Raw genomic sequence first — 19,447 nt, 5'->3', positions numbered from 1 at the left:
CTGTGAAATTGTGCCCTTTTAGTGTAAGAGCTGTTTGAAAAGACCACCTGAAATGTAAGCCTGTTTTGGTGGGACAGAGTTTTGGCCTGCCTGGTGACATCACCAGGCGGTAAATTGGTTAATATACCAATAAAAAAGAGTTTCAAAGCTTGGAATTCTTGCTTGAGAAATTGCTCTTTGCTAAGAAGTTATTTTTGTTTATTTTAGACTATTTTAATTGAAACAATCCCAGTAAGGTACTTCATTTTTACCCAGAAATTGTTTGATATTGAGATAAAAATTGTTGCAGACCTTTAACCTCTACGGAATCCCGTATAGGAACGGTTGAGCTAGCGTGCGTTAATGTGATTAGCATGACTGTTGTAAGTAAGAGCAAACTTTCCAGGACATAGACATGTCTGATATGGACAGAAAGCTTAAATTATTATTAGTCTAACTGCACGGTCCAATTTACAGTAGCTATTACATTGAAAAAATATGCACAACAACAAAAAATGGCAACTGGTTTGATACATTCACCTCTGAAGGTAAATAATGTACTTACATTCAGTAATCTTGCTCTGATTTGTCATCCTGAGGGTGCCAGAGGTAAAATGTAGCATCGTTTTGTTTGATAAAATCCATTTTATATTCAAATGTAGGAGCTGGGTTCTAGAGTTTGAATCCTTGCTGTCTCTGGCTCCACACCCACCCCGCCCAGCCATCTAGAGTGTGAAAGTTAGTGTATAAGCTAATGATCCATCATGTATGACATTCCTGGGAGTGTGTAAACTTACATTTTGTATTACCATATCATTTTTGTATGTTCTCTATATTTATGTACTTGTATCAATTGACCAAATCGGCACATTTGGGCAGACTTGATACAAAATAGTCCAGTATTGCAATCCTTCACTGGATCAATCTGAAACTTTGCATACACACTGCTGCCATCTAGTGGCCAAAATCTAAATTGCGCCTAAACTGCAATATTATATTGTGGCTTTTCTCTTACATTTAAGTCATTTAGCAGACGCTCTTATCCAGAGCGACTTACATGAGCAATTAGGGTTAAGTGCCTTGCTTAAGGGCACATTGACAGATTTTTCACCTAGTCGGCTCGGGGATTAGAACCAGCGACCTTTCGGTTACTGGCACAACGCTCTTACCCACTAAGATACCTGCCGCCCTCTTGCATTTCAAAGATGATGGAACAAAAAAGAAAATGCATGTTTTTTTTGTTTGTATGATCTTTTACCAGATCTAATGTGTTATACTCTCCAACATTAATTTCACATTTCCACAAACTTCAAAGTGTTTCCTTTCAAATGGTATCAAGAATATGCATATCCTTGCTTCAGGTCCTGAGCTACAGGCAGTTAGATTTGGGTATGTCATTTTAGGCGAAAATTGAAAAAAAGAGTCCGATCCTTAAGAGGTTAATATAACTTGTTTTCTCTAATTGTATGTTAGCTAGCTAAACTAACCATGTTATTAATACAACTCCCATCTGCTGTCAATATCAGGATATGATTTGAGACAATTAATTTAAAGCCATTCAGTGGCTATCCACACTACATACATAATTTTACCAGGTTCCCGTGAAATTATTGTAATGGCAGGCCACCACAACATACCTGAGAGTTTACTGATTACCAAGGGGTAGTCTGTGTTTAATTTAATTGTGTATTAAAAACACAGTTGAGATCATTGTGAGGAGATTTCGCCAGTGGTTAGTAGGGGGAATTGGTCTTCCCAGGAAAATGTTGTCAGAGGTTGCAACAGTACCAAAGGGGGGTGAGGCTTAGTGAAGGGTCAATTAAGGCAGAATGCTGGGTTAGGCCCATCTACAGGAGTGATATGGTGAAAAGAGACAACAATGTATCTGACAAAAAGTTAAATAAAAATCTGTTGGATAATGTTTTACTGTTGTAATTATTGTGGAACTGTTTGGACAATTTATTGTCTATATTTGTCTATGCCATCCTTCTGTGTGCCCACAACACTATACTCTGTGGGGCAATATGTTTGCTTATGTTACTGTATAAGAGCATATGGGCTAACTCACTATTCATTTGGGGAAAATATGATTATTTTACATAGGTTCTGTTTCATATGACCTTCCTCCAAAACCACATTCAATTCATTTCATGCTAAAGATGTTTGTGTACTTCTAGGTAATTATTTTCAGAAATTTCAAAACCTTTGAAGCTAACCATCCAGCCAGACAGTCTGTCAGACTACCCGAGCTCACTGACCCGAGACATACACCCAAAGACCAGACTAGGGATAGCTCTGAATTGGGATAACCTATCCCCTGTGCTGTTTCTGAGGTGTGTTATAATGGAAAAATGTATCTGAGAATGACCAAAATACCCAGAACCTTATTAATCATTCCAAACAAGGTGTAATGAAATGGTTCTGTTGCAGCTGAAACTAACTGAAGGAGCTTGGTTAATGTATTATTTCCAAGAGTAAGTGCTATGTCTTTATATGGTTGTTGTATACATATGTCTCAATCCTAAAGTGAAAATTAGACTTGAAAATAAAACATTATCCAGAAACTAAACACAGACACTGTGCTCCCAGGTTTCAGCTTGTATAGACCGTTCTAGACAAGTTGAGGGTTTGGAAGTCTATAGACAGTGGGTGCTTGGATGTCTACATAGACAGTGCTACTTGAGTGCTTGGAGTACTACACAGACAGTTGTAGACTAGTTCAGTGTTTTGGGGTCTACATAGACAGTGCGAGACTACTTGAGTTTTTTTTTCTGTCAATGTAGAAAGTGCTAGTTGAGTGCTTGGTGGTCTATGTAGAAAGTGCTAGTTGAGCGCTTGGTGGTCTATGTAGAAAGTGCTAGTTGAGTGCTTGGAGGTCTATGTAGAAAGTGCTAGTTGAGTGCTTGGAGGTCTATGTATAAAGTGCTAGTTGAGGGTTTGGTGCTCTATAGACTGTGCTAGTTGAAGGTTTGGTGGTCTATGTAGAAAGTGCTAGTTGAGTGTTTGGTGGTCTATGTAGAAAGTGCTAGTTGAGTGCTTGGTGGTCTATGTAGAAAGTGCTAGTTGAGTGTTTGGTGGTCTATATAGACAGTGCTAGCTGAGGGTTTGGTGGTCTATAGACATTGCTAGTTGGGTGCTTGGAGGTCTACATAGACTAGTTGAGGGTTTGGAGGTCCTGTCTGTTGAGAGATGTTTTCCCTGAGAGAGGTGAACCCCATGGTGAGAGGGATCAGAGTCTCACCACAGGGGGCGCTACAGAGACGTTCAGAACAGATCACTGCACTGCTCCAACAGGTGAGTCACTAACCAGGTTTCCATCCAATCATTTAATGAGTGATGAATTACTTGAAGCATTAAAAATATCACGACAGGGCTGAAACAGGAAATGTCGGTAAAATGTCATAAAGTTCGACAAACAATTTATTTGTTCCACATGGTGGAATCGTTTGTGTCTGTAAACTGTGTTATGCGATAAATGGTCGATGGAAACGCCTTTATGCGCAAATATTGATATAATAACCATCATATCGAAGTAAACTTGGAATCACGCGATGATATGTTGTGTGGGCCTCCCACTACGACTCGGGAAAGCACGCAGTTTATTAGGCTAGAGATTAAATAAGTTATGATGAACTTCAACAGGGTGGTGAAAGTGCACGGTGATGAGTTTGATATTCCTTTCCAATAAATATCAAGGGTCTTATTCTGGTGACATGATGATCTATGCTTGGTTGCCGTTTGAGAAATGAAAATAATCTTGCTCTTATCCATAACAATCTCATCGTGTAGACTAGTCTACCCGCATTGTATCTGCCAGCGGTTGGCTAGAGCACACATGCTAAGACCAGAGTTGGGCACATTTGCTATTTAACACAACAGTTTTTGTGACAAAATCATCAGTAGAGTTGAAAATGTGATGGAAACCCATTAAAATTATTTTCACTACATGGTAATTTAACCACAAAAGTTGTTTTTATGTGCATCACGCGCACCCACCCACCCACCCACCCACCCAGACAACCCACCCAGACAAACACACACACACACTTGAATTTGCAGCAGCTGCATTGTTATTATTTAGGCGATGTCGAGGTGTCACTGTGTTGGGCCCCGTGTAGCTCAGTTGGTAGAGCATGGCGTTTGCAACGCCAGGGTTGTGGGTTTGTTTCCCACGGGGCCAGTATGAAAACATTTATGCACTCACTAACTGTAAGTCTGCTAAATGACGAAAATGAATTTGATATTTTTCAGTTGAAAGCAAGTTTTCTGCAATTCTTCACATTTTGCCATGGGGCGGAGAGAAAATGTTGCTGTTGTATAACAAATGTAATGCAATTCTATTCATTTTGTTATGGGGAAGAGAGAACCAATTTGCAGTTTCCTACCCATTTTGACATGACTTATGCCATATTAATGATATCTAAGTGAAAGTGACTTACTACTCTAACTCTCAACAGTAAGTTGAGACCCCGACTGAGTTCTTTTTTTGTTGGGGTTGGGGGCTCCCTAGTGGCCAGGGGCCCTAGGCGACCGCTTATGTTGCTTATGCCTGGGGCCGGCCCTGCACACTCAGGCACACACACACATACACACTCAAGCACACGCACACTCACACACGCACATTCACACACTCACGTACGCTCACGCTCACGCACACTCACACACACACGCACACTCTCTCTCTCTCACACACACACACCATATATCTTTCTTTTTTTCATGTTATCAAACCAGGAAGTGGGTTGTTAATTTCTGTTAATGTTTGTTTTATTCTCCAAAATGGTTATACTGTATATATAGTGTTGAAGGATAGATTTATAAGTAATGTCAAACTGTTGTAAACTGAACAAAAATATAAACGCAATATGAAACAATTTCAAAGAATTTACTTAGTTACAGTTCATATAAGGAAATCAGTCAATTGAAATAAATTCATTGGGCCCTAATCTATGGATTTCACATGACTGGGAATACATATATGCATGTGATGGTCATAAATACCTTTTAAAAAAGGTAGGGGCGCAGATCAGATAACCAGTCCGTATCTGGTGTGACCACAATTTGCCTCGTGTTCGCTGTCCGTAGCTTATGCTTGCCCATACCATAACCCCAACGCCACCATTGGCCATCGAAGGTGATCATTTGCCCACTGAAGTCGCTTACAACGACAAACTGCAGTCAGGTCAAGACCCTGGTGAGGACGACGAGCACACAGATGAGCTTCCCTGAGATGTTTTTTGACAGTTTGTGCAGAAATTCTTCGGTTGTGCAAACCCACAGTTGCGTCAGCTGTCCGGTTGGCTGGTCTCAGACGATCTAGCAGGTGAATAAGCCGGATGTGGAGGTCCTCGTCTAGCGTGGTTACGCCTGGTCTGCGGTTGTGAGGCCGGTTGTACTGCCAAGTTCTCTAAAACGACATCAATTCTCTGGCAACATCTCTAGTGGACCTTCCTGCAGTCAGCATGCCAATTGCATGCTCCCTCAAAACTTGAGACATATGTGGCATTGTGTTGTGTGACAAAACTGCACATTTTAAAGTGGCCTTTTATTGTCCCCAGCACAAGGTGCACAAATGTACTGATCATGCTGTTTAATCAGCTTCTTGATATGCCACATGTGTCAGGTGGATGGATTATATTGGCAATGGAGAAATGCTCACTAACAGGGATGTAAAGAAACTTGTGCACAAAATTTGAAAGAAATGAGCTTATTGTGCGTATTTCATTTTTTATTTCAGCTCATGAAACAGGGGACCAACACTTTACATGTTGCGTTTATATTTTTGTTCAGTGTAGATAAGTCCGCTTTCTGTCTTCTCTACAGGGAGAGCAGAAACCATTCAAGGAAGTTATTGACATTAGCTCAGGTGACTCCCACAGGACCGGGATAAAACCGATCTCCTTTGTGCGACAGGTGTGGTCTCTCTATCTTTCTCTCTCTACGTCTCTCTCTCTCATGCACACTCTCGCTCACTCATGCTTACTCTTTTCTGCTCTCGCTGTGAATATCTGTCTATAACCAAGTATCTTGCAGTCTCTGTCTTCAGCTCTGTGTCTGATGTGGTGTGTCTGTGATTCAGGTCCTATCTGTCTGTCTGTACCCTGAGCTCCTGCATGATGACACACTTCCTGGGGACGTCAGGCAGAGAGCCCAGAGGTTGCTGGGAGAGTGTGATGGGGGCAGTGTGGGTAAGTTGGTTGTTTATGCGTCATACTCTGATCTCATCTCATCACTTAGGCAGTGAATACAGCAGTAGGCCTATTTATGGTACATCTGGTTTATATTATGTTTAAAAGGTTATATTTGTTTTAGTGATTGATCTGATTGGTTGATTGGTGGATTGATTGATTGATTAATTAGCTGTTTTGTAATAGGTTCATACACAGACTCCTGTGGCCTGCCTCATGTTCAGCGCAGCGTTGCAGAGTTCATCACTGGTCGAGACAGAGGAGTGCCCTCCTATCCCCGTAACATCTTCATCTCTGCTGGCTCGCAGACAGCTCTGAAAGTAAGAATATAACAACCATAGATCTTCACTGTAAACTATACGACCATACCAACCAGATGTCTACTGTAGACTTTTATTTTCAATATATATATATTGGTAAGATTTTACAGCCTGCAGGTATAATGCACTATGATGCAGTTATAATGCATAGTAAGATTTGTGGTGTGCATGTATGACTCCCTTATAATTCCCCCTCCACCCCACGACCCTTCTTCAGGTGATGGTAAAGCTGTTGGTGAGAGGGGAGGGGGTGTCCCAAACGGGTGTGTTGACCCCCCAGCCCTGCCACCACACCCTGCCCATGCTGCTGGAGGAGGTAGGGGCTGTCCTGGTGCCCTACCAGCTGAGAGAGGAGCAGGGCTGGGCCCTGGAGCCGGAGGAGCTGCACCGAGCCCTCACCGCATCTAGAGGGCACTGCAGGCCCAGGGCGCTCTACATCAGCAACCCTGGCAACCCAACTGGTCTGTAGTCAAGTTTGGATGACATTGTGTGTAATGCTTTCAAATAGATTTTGTTAAATTATAAACTATTAACTTGACTTTGTTAAACTTCAAACTATTAGTTAAACTAAGTCTTGAGTCCATAGGTCTTTCTATAGATCACATTTTAATCGTAGCACGCAGGGCCGGCTCTAGCCTTTTGGAGGCCTTAAGCGAGATTTGGTTGACGGTGGAGAGAAAAATGTAAGTTTTAAAGTTAATTTCCTGTAGTTCTACATATTTTGCCATGGGGTTTAGACACATTTTTGCAGTTTTAAAGTATGTTTTCAGCAGTTCTACAAATAGATAGGTTTTTTGCAATTTTATAACAAATTTGATGCAATTCTACTCATTTTGCAATGGGGCAGAGATACATTTTTGCCATTTTAAAGCTAATTTCCTGCAGTTCTACACATTTTGCCATGACTTATGCCATGATATCTGAGTGAGAGTGACTAACAAAATCAATGAGGGCCCCATGGAGGGGGCCAGGGTCCCTAAGCGACCGCTTATGTCCCTTATGCCTGGAGCCGGCCCTGGTATTGTGTGCCAGCCAGGTGTTTCCATTGGCAAAATGCCCATGAAAAGGGCTGTGACATTTTATCTTTATGATGATATTATCACTATGTCACCATACTGTCATTTTCCCTCCTAACAGGTCATGTACAGAGCAGGAAATCTATAGAATGGGTGATTCAGTTTGCTGCAGAAGAGAGGCTCTTCCTATTGGTCAATGAGGTGATATTGATAATTATTGGAGATCAGGGGTTTATTTATAGCTGTTGCGTAAATTCCACACTAAATATTTGTATGCACCAATTCTGAAAAGACTGCGCAAGTACAAAAATATTGAGAATTATAAACTTGGTGCAGGCCATACATACGCATGTTACTGTTATAAATCAGACCTGTCCTGAAACTGTGGCGCGTTAACGAGCATTAAAACGCAGATCATTCACCTTTTATGGTAACAATAATGCCCTTATTTGCTGTATACTTTGGAAGTATTCGAATTAGGCCGATGCAGTTTTCTAAAGGAAATAGCAATAGCGAACTTGATCAAATAGCCTACATTTATTTGGAGGTGATGGCAGAATGTTCAACTTTTGCAGTGACATTTGCTGTAGGCCTAGGCTATCTGACAGACAAAAAGTTTATGAAAGACAACCACAATTGCAAATTGCTGTGGACCTGTAAACAGGCCGTTTGAATTAAATAGGGCCTAATGTTTTGCATTTGCTTTTTCTCAAACCTATGCTGCAGTGCGCTAATTCTGAAACATTGTCTACTTACAGTAGTAGCCATACACATGTCAATGCAAAATATCAACTTTCACCTGTTAAATACTACTGTATGTTATAAACCACGCTCTCCTTTCTGATGTATAGAGCAAAATACTTGAAATAATAGCAGATCTAATAGGCCCAATTAAATGTAATTTGTTATAGGCTATGGCTACTTCGGGAAAAGGTGAAGAATTTATTCTGCAATGGTTATCAAAATATGTATTATGTGTATAAATGCAATATTGTTTACTGGAGAAATTTGAAATGACAGTATTCAGACGTAAGCTACAGAAGTAACCTACAACCGTCTGATCTACCTTTAATAAACTGCACTCTGGATCGGATGGCATAAAGTAAAATACTTGAAATAGCTTATCTATTTGCTACTGTGAAGTGGGTCCAATTAAACCAGAGATGGGACGAATGGCATCCTTGTTGTAGGCCTATGCTACCTCGTGGGTATGAAACCATCAAAGAAAAGGTGACACATTTATTATGCAATGATCATGGAAATGAAATAAATAATAGCCTAGGAAATACAGTAGATGCATATTTCTAATTATTTTAAAATGCAAACATAAACAAAATAGATTTTCTCTCATCTCACTAATGGCAAATGATTGCATCTTGTTATTAACCTGTATATTGTTATGAATAAGTGTGTCCATCATAGGCTATGCCCCATTTTCACAAAATACTCATCTACTTGCCTGCTTTCAATGCAATACTTCAACCACTAGAAACTGTGTATATGCATGGTCTAAAGTTTGCGGGAAGGTGAGCACATTGTCACATCAAGTAAATTTGTTATCAATGCCAACTTTTCTGTGAAAACTGGCGCAAACATGTTTTGGGGTCTTTCTTGTATTTACACACGGTTTATCAATGAGGCCCAAGGGGTTTAGGCTGTGGGTGCAGATTACACAGGGTGTCCAAATATCTGAACTACACTTTTGGTTTGGTAGTGCATGAAATTAACAACTGGTAGGTCTACTTTACAGTTGCCTGAACACCTGTTACACGTTAGGAAGAGCAGTGGGAGAGAATTGGCTTGATGGCTTTTCTCTATTTCAGTGTCTGTCTCACTTTTCCAGCCTTCATCTCTTTACTTGTCCTTCCTGCTCTGTCTAGGTGTATCAGGACAGTGTGTATGAGGAGGGCAAGGAGTTTGTGTCCTATAAGAGGGTCCTGTTTGAGATGGGTCAGCAGTACTCTGAGATGGTAGAGCTGGCCTCCTTCCACTCCATATCCAATGGCATCATGGGAGAGTGAGTCTTACAGTAGATCCACTTCATCCGCATACTATAGTTTGCCATGTCAAAAAGTCACCAATGGAGATTATTATTAAATGAAATACCAAAATGTTTACAAATTGTTATAGCAAAAGGCAAATGCTTAGCCCCAATCCTAACCCTAACCCTAACCCTAACCCTAACCCTAACCCTAACCCTTCTGATGATTTATAATCACTGTAGCTTTTCTGCCCTGTTAAACTGCTGTGTCCCCTATGTGCCCTATGCCCTTTGCCTCCTGTTCCCCCTGGCTGTGTGTAGGTGTGGGCTGCGTGCGGGGTACATGGAGCTGGTGAATGTGGACCCAGCAGTGATGGTGTTTGCTGAGACCCTCCTGTGTACTGACATCAGTACCCCCGTCACAGGACAGATCGCCCTAGAAATAATGGTTAACCCTCCTAGACCTGGAGACCCCTCCCATCACAAGTATACACAGGTACTTATGAGTAAGGAATTCCTGCATTACATTCACAGTAGTCTCCTATACTTAGTCTCATATTCACTCAAACGTTAGAAAGGAGGTAATCATTACACAGGTTCAGTATTCTACATTAGCTGTGTTAAAGTGTGTTGTGTTAGTTACTGCTCTCTCTGTCTCCACCAAAGGAGATTCTGACCAATCGGATCACCCTGGCCCAGAATGCTCAGCGGGCTTGGGAGTTTCTGATTGGCCTTCCGGGGGTGAGCTGTCAACCAGTGATGGGAGGTATCTTTATCTACCCCCGTCTGAGCCTTCCCCCTGAGGTAGTGGAACAGGCCAAGGTGGGCAAACAGACTTCCTCTATACCCCTCTGTAGCACCCCTACACCTCTGACCTACACATGACACTAGTAAAACTAATGTTGCAGTATTAACCTGCAGGTAGTCAAATTATGTTAGATTAGCTGTCTTTTATCAAGTGTCAAATTATTCTTAAAGTGATTGATTACAGGTAGAAGTCTACATTTACCTCCTCCTTTCTTTTCTGTTTTTCTCTCTCCGCTCCCTCTCTTCTCTCTCCGCTCCCTCTCTTCTCTCTCCGCTCCCTCTCTTCTCTCTCCGCTCCCTCTCTTCTCTCTCCGCTCCCTCTCTTCTCTCTCCGCTCCCTCTCTTCTCTTTCCGCTCCCTCTCTTCTCTCTTCACTCCCTCTCTTCTCTCTCCGCTCTCTCTCTGCTCCCTCTCTTCTCTCCCTCTCTTCTCTCTCCACTCCCTCTCTTCTCTCTCCGCTCCCTCTCTTCTCTTCTCTCTTCGCTCCCACTCTTCGCTCTCTGCTCCCTCTCTTCTCTCTCCTCTCCCTCTCTTCTCTCTCCGCTCCCTCTCTCCTCTCTCCGCTCCCTCTCTTCTCTCTCCGCTCCCTCTCTTCTCTCTCCGCTCCCTCTCTTCTGTCTCTGCTCCCTCTCTTCTCTCTCCGCTCCCTCTCTTCACTCTCCGCTCCCTCTTTTCTCTCTCCGCTCCCTCTCTTCTCTCTCCGCTCCCTCTCTTCTCTCTCCGCTCCCTCTCTTCTCTCTCCACTCTCTCTCTGCTCCCTCTCTTCTCTCCCTCTCTTCTCTCTCCACTCCCTCTCTTCTCTCTCCGCTCCCTCTCTTCTCTTCTCTCTTCGCTCCCTCTTTGTCTCTCTGCTCCCTCTCTTCTCTCTCTGCTCCCTCTCTTCACTCTCCGCTCCCTCTCTTCTCTCTCCGCTCCCTCTCTTCTCTCTCCGCTCCCTCTCTTGTCTCTCCGCTCCCTCTCTTGTCTCTCCGCTCCCTCTCTTCTCTCTCCGCTCCCTCTCTTCTATCTCCGCTCCCTCTCTTCTCTCTCCGCTCCCTCTCTTCTCTCTCCGCTCCCTCTCTTCTCTTCTCTCTTCGCTCCCTCTTTGTCTCTCTGCTCCCTCTCTTCTCTCTCTGCTCCCTCTCTTCACTCTCTGCTCCCTCTCTTCTCTCTCCGCTCCCTCTCTTCTCTCTCCGCTCACTCTCTTCTCTCTCCGCTCCCTCTCTTCTCTCTTCGCTCCCTCTTTGTCTCTCTGCTCCCTCTCTTGTCTCTCCGCTCTCTCTCTTCTCTCTCCGCTCCCTCTCTTCTCTCTCCGCTCCCTCTCTTCTCTCTCCGCTCCCTCTCTTGTCTCTCCACTCCCTCTCTTGTCTCTCCGCTCTCTCTCTTCTCTCTCCGCTCCCTCTCTTCTCTCTCCGCTCCCTCTCTTCTCTCCCCGCTCCCTCTCTTCTCTCTCCGCTCCCTCTCTTCTCTTCTCTCTTCGCTCCCTCTTTGTCTCTCTGCTCCCTCTCTTCTCTCTCTGCTCCCTCTCTTCACTCTCCGCTCCCTCTCTTCTCTCTCCGCTCCCTATCTTCTCTCTCCGCTCCCTCTCTTCTCTCTCCGATCCCTCTCTTCTCTCTTCGCTCCCTCTTTGTCTCTCTGCTCCCTCTCTTGTCTCTCCGCTCTCTCTATTTTCTCTCCGCTCCCTCTCTTCTCTCTCCGCTCCCTCTCTTCTCTCTCCGCTCCCTCTCTTGTCTCTCCGCTCCCTCTCTTGTCTCTCCGCTCTCTCTCTTCTCTCTCCGCTCCCTGTCTTCTCTCTCCGCTCCCTCTCTTCTCTCTCCGCTCCCTCTCTTCTCTCCCCGCTCCCTCTCTTCTCTCTCCGCTCTCTCTCTGCTCCCTCTCTTCTCTCCCTCTCTTCTCTCTCCACTCCCTCTCTTCTCTCTCCGCTCCCTCTCTTCTCTTCTCTCTTCGCTCCCTCTCTTGTCTCTCTGCTCCCTCTCTTCACTCTCCACTCCCTCTCTTCTCTCTCTGCTCCCTCTCTTCTCTCTCCGCTCCCTCTCTTCTCTCTCCGCTCCCTCTCTTGTCTCTCCGCTCCCTCTCTTCTCTCTCCGCTCCCTCTCTTCACTCTCCGCTCCCTCTCTCCTCTCTCCGCTCCCCATCTTCTCTCTCCGCTCCCTCTCTTCTCTCTCCGCTCCCTCTCTTCTCTCTCCTCTCCCTCTTCCCTCTCTCCGCTCCCTCTCTTCTCTCTCCGCTCCCTTTCTTCTCTCTCCGCTCCCTCTCTTCTCTCTCCTCTCCCTCTCTTCTCTCTCCGCTCCCTCTCTCCTCTCTCCGCTCCCTCTCTTCTCTCTCCACTCCCTCTCTTCTCTGTCCGCTCCCTCTCTTCTCTCTCCGCTCCCTCTCTTCTGTCTCTGCTCCCTCTCTTCACTCTCCGCTCCCTCTCTTCACTCTGCTCCCTCTTTTCACACTCCGCTCCCTCTCTTCTCTCTCCGCTCTCTCTCTGCTCCCTCTCTTCTCTCCCTCTCTTCTCTCTCCACTCCCTCTCTCCTCTCTCCGCTCCCTCTCTTCTCTCTCCGCTCTCTCTCTGCTCCCTCTCTTCTCTCCCTCTCTTCTCTCTCCACTCCCTCTCTTCTCTCTCCGCTCCTTCTCTTCTCTTCTCTCTTCGCTCCCTCTCTTGTCTCTCTGCTCCCTCTCTTCACTCTCCGCTCCCTCTCTTCTCTTTCCGCTCCCTCTCTTCTCTCTCCGCTCCCTCTCTCCACTCTCTGCTCCCTCTCTTCACTCTCCGCTCCCTCTCTTCTCTCTCCGCTCCTTCTCTTCTCTCTCCACTCCCTATCTTCTCTCCGCTCCCTCTCTTCTCTCTCTGCTCCCTCTCTTCTCTCTCCACTCCCTCTCTTCTCTCCGCTCCTTCTCTTCTCTCTCCGCTCCTTCTCTTCTCTCTCCGCTCCCTCTCTTCTCTTCTCTCTCCGCTCCCTCTCTTCTCTCTCCACTCCCTCTCTTCACTTTCCGCTCTCTCTCTGCTCCCTCTCTTCTCTCCCTCTCTTCTCTCTCCACTCCCTCTCTTCTCTCTCCGCTCCCTCTCTTCTCTCTCCGCTCTCTCTCTGCTCCCTCTCTTCTCTCCCTCTCTTCTCTCTCCACTCCCTATCTTATCTCCGCTCCCTCTCTTCTCTCTCCGCTCCCTCTCTTCTCTCTCCACTCCCTCTCTTCTCTCCGCTCCTTCTCTTCTCTCTCCGCTCCTTCTCTTCTCTCTCCGCTCCCTCTCTTCTCTTCTCTCTCCGCTCCCTCTCTTCTCTCTCCACTCCCTCTCTTCACTCTCTGCTCTCTCTCTGCTCCCTCTCTTCTCTCCATCTCTTCTCTCTCCACTCCCTCTCTTCTCTCTCCGCTCCCTCTCTTCACTCTCCGCTCTCTCTCTTCTCCATCCACTCCAACTCTTCGCTCTCCGCTCCCTCTCTTCTCTCTCCGCTCCCTCTCTTCTCTCTCCGCTCTCTCTCTGCTCCCTCTCTTCTCTCCCTCTCTTCTCTCTCCACTCCCTCTCTTCTCTCTCCGCTCCCTCTCTTCTCTTCACTCTCCGCTCCCTCTCTTCTCTCTCCGCTCCCTCTCTTCTCTTCTCTCTCCGCTCCCTCTCTTCTCTCTCCGCTCCCTCTCTTGTCTCTCTGCTCCCTCTCTTCACTCTCCGCTCCCTCTCTTCTCTGTCCGCTCCCTCCCTTCTCTCTCCGCTCCCTCTCTTCTCTCTCCACTCCCTCTCTCCTCTCTCCGCTCCCTCTCTTCTGTCTCTACTCCCTCTCTTCACTCTCCGCTCCCACTCTTCTCTCTGCTCCTTCTCTGCTCTCTCTGTTCTCGCTCCACTCCCTCTCTCTATAGTCTGACGGACTGGAGGCAGACGTGCTGTACTGTCAGAGCCTACTGGATGAGGAGGGTGTGTGTGTGGGAGCAGGGTGTGAGCATGGGCAGAGAGAGGACAAATACCACATCAGGTAATGTGAAGAGGCGTCATGCCCATAGGGGGGATATAATAATAATAATAATAGTTATATACAGTACCAGTCAAAAGTTTGGACACACCTACTCATTCAAGGGTTTTTCTTTATTTTTACTATTTTCTACATTGTAGAATAATTGTGAAGACATCAAAACTATTAAATAACACAAATGGAATCATGTAGTAACCAAACAGTGTTAAACAAATCAAAAGATACTGTGTGTTATATTTGAGATTCTTCAAATTGCCACCCTTTGCCTTGATGACAGCTTTGCACACGCTTGGCATTCTCTCAACCAGCTTAACCTGGAATGCTTTTCCAACACTCTTGAAGGAGTTCCCACATATGCTGAGCACTTGTTGGCTGCTTTTCCTTCACTCTGCGTCCGACTCATCCCAAACCATCCCAATTTCATTGAGGTCGGGGGATTGTGGAGGCCAGGTCATCTGATGCAGCAATCCATCACTCTCCTTCTTTGTAAAATAGCACTTACACAGCTTGGAGGTGTGTTGGGTCATTGTCCTGTTAAAAAACAAATGATAGTCCCACTAAGCCCAAATCAGATGCGATGGCATATCGCTGCAGAATGCTGTGGTAGCCATGCTAATTAAGTGTGCCTTGAATTCTAAATAAATCACAGACAATGTCACCAGCAAAGCACCCACACACCATAATACCTCCTCCTCCATGCTTTACGGTGGGAACTACACATGCATAGATCATCCGTTCACCCCTTACCGCGTCTCACAAAGACACGGCGGTTGGAACCAAAAATCTCCAATTTGGACTCCAGACCAAAGGACACATTTCCACCGGTCTAATGTCCATTGCTCATGTTTCTTGGCCCAAGCAGGTCTCTTCTTCTTATTGGTGTCCTTTAGTAGTGGTTTCTTTGCAGCAATTCGACCATGAAGGCTTGATTCACGCAGTCCCCTCTGAACAGTTGATGTTGAAATGTGTCTGTGACTTGAACTCTGTGAAGCATTTATTTGTGCTGCAATTTCTGAGGCTGGTAACTCTAATGAACTTATCCTCTGCAGCAGAGGTAACTCTTGGTCTTCCATTCCTGTGGCGGTCCTCATTAGAGCCAGTTTCATCATAGCGCTTGATGGTTTTTGCCACTGCACTTAAAGAAACTTTCAAAGTTCTTGAAATGTTCCGTATTGACTGATCTTCATGTCTTAACGTAATGATGGACTGTCGTTTATTTTTGCTTATTTGAGCTGTTCTTGACATAATATGGACTTGGTCTTTTACCAAATAGGGCTATCTTCTGTATACCCCACTACCTTGTCACAACACAACTGATTGGCTCAAACGCATTAAGAAGGAAATCAATTCCACTTTTAACAAGGCACACCTATTAATTGAAATGCATTCCAGGTGACTATCTCATGAAGCTGGTTGAGAGAATGCCAAGAGTGTGCAAAGCTGTCATCAAGGAAAAGGGTGGCTATTTGAAGAATCTCAAATCTACAGAGAGCTCAAGAGGTATGCTTCGATATGCAGAAAAATGACTGCCTCGCCTGGTTCACCAACTACTTCTCAGATAAAGTTAAATGTGTGAAATCGGAGGGCCTGTTGTCTGGACTTCTGGCAGTCTCTATGGGGGTGCCATAGGGTTCAATTCTCGGGCCGACACTATTCTCTGTGTATATCAATGATGTCGCTCTTGCAGCTGGTGACGCTCGGATCCACCTCTATGCGGACGACACCATTTTGTATACATCTGGCCCTTCATTGGACACTGTGTTAACAAACCTCCAAACGAGCTTCAACGCCATACAACACTCCTTACGTAGCCTCCAACTGCTCTTAAACACTAGTAAAACTAAATGCATGCTCTTCAACCGAACGCTGCTTGCACCCGCCCACCCGACTAGAATCACTACTCTCGGCGGGTCTGACCTAGAGTATGTGGACAACTACAAATACCTACAGTGGGGAAAAAAAGTATTTAGTCAGCCACCAATTGTGCAAGTTCTCCCACTTAAAAAGATGAGAGAGGCCTGTAATTTTCATTATAGGTACACATCAACTATGACAGACAAAATGAGAAAAATTCCAGAAAATCACATTGTAGGATTCTTTATGAATTTATTTGAAAATTATGGTGGAAAATAAGTATTTGGTCAATAACAAAAGTTTCTCAATACTTTGTTATATACCCTTTGTTGGCAATGACACAGGTCAAACGTTTTCTGTAAGTCTTCACAAGGTTTTCACACACTGTTGCTGGTATTTTGGCCCATTCCTCCATGCAGATCTCCTCTAGAGCAGTGATGTTTTGGGGCTGTCGCTGGGCAACACGGACTTTCAACTCCCTCCAAAGATTTTCTATGGGGTTGAGATCTGGAGACTAGCTAGGCCACTCCAGGACCTTGAAATGCTTCTTACGAAGCCACTCCTTCGTTACTCGGGCAGTGTGTTTGGGATCATTGTCATGCTGAAAGACCCAGCCACGTTTCATCTTCAATGCCCTTGCTGATGGAAGGAGGTTTTCACTCAAAATCTCACGATACATGGCCCCATTCATTCTTTCCTTTACACGGATCAGTCGTCCTGGTCCCTTTACAGAAAAACAGCCCCAAAGCATGATGTTTCCACCCCCATGCTTCACAGTAGGTATGGTGTTCTTTGGATGCAACTCAGCATTCTTTGTCCTCCAAACACGACGAGTTGAGTTTTTACCAAAAAGTTATATTTTGGTTTCATCTGACCATATGACATTCTCCCAATCCTCTTCTGGATCATCCAAATGCACTCTAGCAAACTTCAGATGGGCCTGGACATGTACTGGCTTAAGCAGGGGGACACGTCTGGCACTGCAGGATTTGAGTCCCTGGCGGCGTAGTGTGTTACTGATGGTAGGCTTTGTTACTTTGGTCCCAGCTCTCTGCAGGTCATTCACTAGGTCCCCCCATGTGGTTCTGGGATTTTTGCTCACCGTTCTTGTGATCATTTTGACCCCACGGGGTGAGATCTTGCGTGGAGCCCCAGATCGAGGGAGATTATCAGTGGTCTTGTATATCTTCCATTTCCTAATAATTGCTCCCACAGTTGATTTCTTCAAACCAAGCTGTTTACCTATTGCAGATTCAGTCTTCCCAGCCTGGTGCAGGTCTACAATTTTGTTTCTGGTGTCCTTTGACAGCTCTTTGGTCTTGGTCATGGTGGAGTTTGGAGTGTGACTGTTTGAGGTTGTGGACAGGTGTCTTTTATACTGATAACAAGTTCAAACAGGTGCCATTAATACAGGTAACGAGTGGAGGACAGAGGAGCCTCTTAAAGAAGAAGTTACAGGTCTGTGAGAGACAGAAATCTTGTTTGTTTGTAGGTGACCAAATACTTATTTTCCACCATAATTTGCAAATAAATTCATAAAAAATCCTACAATGTGATTTTCTGGATTTTTTTTTCTCAATTTGTCTGTCATAGTTGGCGTGTACCTATGATGAAAATTACAGGCCTCTCTCTTGCACAATTGTTGGCTGACTAAATACTTTTTTCCGCCACTGTAGGTGTCATGTTAGACTGTAAACTCTCCTTCCAGACTCACATTAAGCATCTCCAATCAAAAGTTAGATCTAGAATCGGCTTCCTATTTCACAACAAAGCCTCCTTCACTCATGCTGCCAAACATGCCCTCGTAAAACTGACTATCCTACCGATCCTTGACTTCAGCGATGTCATTTAACAAAATAGCCTCCAACACTCTACTCAGCAAATTGGATGTAGTCTATCACAGTGCCATCCGTTTTGTCACCAAAGCCACATATACTACCCACCATTGTGACCTGTATGCTCTTGTTGGCTGGCCCTCACTACATATTCGTCGCCAAACCCACTGGCTCCAGGTCGTCTATAAATCACTGCTAGGCAAATCCCTGTCTTATCTTAGCTCACTGGTCACCATAGCAACACCCACCCGTAGTCTGCGCTCCAGCAGGTATATCTCACTGGTCATCCCCAAAGCCAACACCTCCTTTGGCCGCCATTCCTTCCAGTTCTCTGCTGCCAATGACTGGAACGAACTGCAAAAATCTCTGAAGCTGGAGACTCTTATCTCCCTCACTAATTTTAAGCGTCAGTTGTCAGAGCAGCTTACCGATCACTGCACCTATACACAGCCATTCTGAAATTAGCCCACCCAACTACCTCATCCCCATATTGTTATTTATTTTGCTAATTTGCACCCCAGTATCTCTATTTGCACATCTATCATTCCAGTGTTAATACGAAATTGTATCTATTTTGCACTATGGCCTATTTATTGCCTTACCTCCATAACTTACTACATTCGCACACACTGTATATATATTTTCTGTTGTATTTTTGACTTTATGTTTTGTTTACCCCATATGTAACTCTGTGTTGTTGTTTTTATCGCACTGCTTTGCTTTATCTTGGCCAGGTCGCAGTTGTAAATGAGAACTTGTTGCCTAAGATTTGCCCTCTCAGATTTTTGGTGTGCAGGACGCCTCTGAGTGTGTGTGTGTATGAGAGAGAGGGAATTTAGTAAATAAAAATGTAGTGTGTGTGTACACATACATATGTGTGTCTGTGCATGCGTGCGTGCATGTAATATATGTGTGTGTGTATCATCCCTCCCAGACTTTGCCTGCTGACCCCCTCTGCCACTCTAGAGAAGGTCCTGGCACGCCTCGGCTCATTCCACCTGCACTTCCTGGACCAGTTCTCCCAGCATGCTTAGGGAGCGGCAGTCACAGTCTGCCACAGACTCTCTCCAGGACAGGGAACTGGACTGAACTGAACATTCTGAACACACTCTACTGGACATCTACCAAAGAGAGAGACAAAGGCCCTATAAATGATTGACCATGGTGAACCTAGAAGTAAACAAAAATGTAATAGGTCAGGGCTCTATTGCGCATGAAGTTTAAAAAGATGTCACATAAAGCTTACTTCATATTTTTATTTTGTCAATTATTTTCACTGCATCAGAGATAGCATACACAGACGTTTTGGCTTAACAGCCTTCTTCAGTGTTTCAGTAGGTGCCTCTGAGTAGCAAAACGCAGGATGACGATTATTGTCATGAGTCAACTGAGCAAAGTCAAAATTGGCTATATCGCAAAAATGAGCTTTTCAATATTAATTTCAGGTTAGGGTTAGGCATTAGTTAGCAGTGTGGTTAAGATTAAGGGTTAAGGTTAGGGTTAGGTTTAATATCAGATTTTATGACTTTGTGGCTGGCCAGCTAGTG

At 44.7% G+C, this 19,447-nt stretch overlaps 1 protein-coding gene across 1 annotated transcript; it reads left to right on the top strand.

The window, feature by feature from the left end:
* Positions 1 to 3,168: 3,168 nt before the first annotated feature.
* Positions 3,169 to 18,934, top strand: LOC311130215 (alanine aminotransferase 2-like; the record flags this gene model as incomplete). The annotated part of the gene is made up of 11 exons (XM_084162913.1): positions 3,169 to 3,273; positions 5,803 to 5,892; positions 6,059 to 6,167; positions 6,354 to 6,487; positions 6,705 to 6,948; positions 7,625 to 7,704; positions 9,384 to 9,520; positions 9,806 to 9,980; positions 10,151 to 10,306; positions 14,102 to 14,214; positions 18,835 to 18,934. 11 exons carry the CDS (start codon positions 3,169 to 3,171, stop codon positions 18,932 to 18,934), a joined length of 1,443 nt encoding a protein of 480 aa, XP_084019039.1.
* Between the last annotated feature and the right edge of the window lie 513 nt (positions 18,935 to 19,447).

The sequence above is a fragment of the Coregonus lavaretus genome (genome assembly GCF_964263955.1).
Source record: "Coregonus lavaretus genome assembly, chromosome: 6".
Taxonomy (NCBI): domain Eukaryota; kingdom Metazoa; phylum Chordata; class Actinopteri; order Salmoniformes; family Salmonidae; genus Coregonus; species Coregonus lavaretus.
Note: the sequence above shows the minus strand (reverse complement) of the source record. Positions and strands in the feature narration are given on the sequence as shown.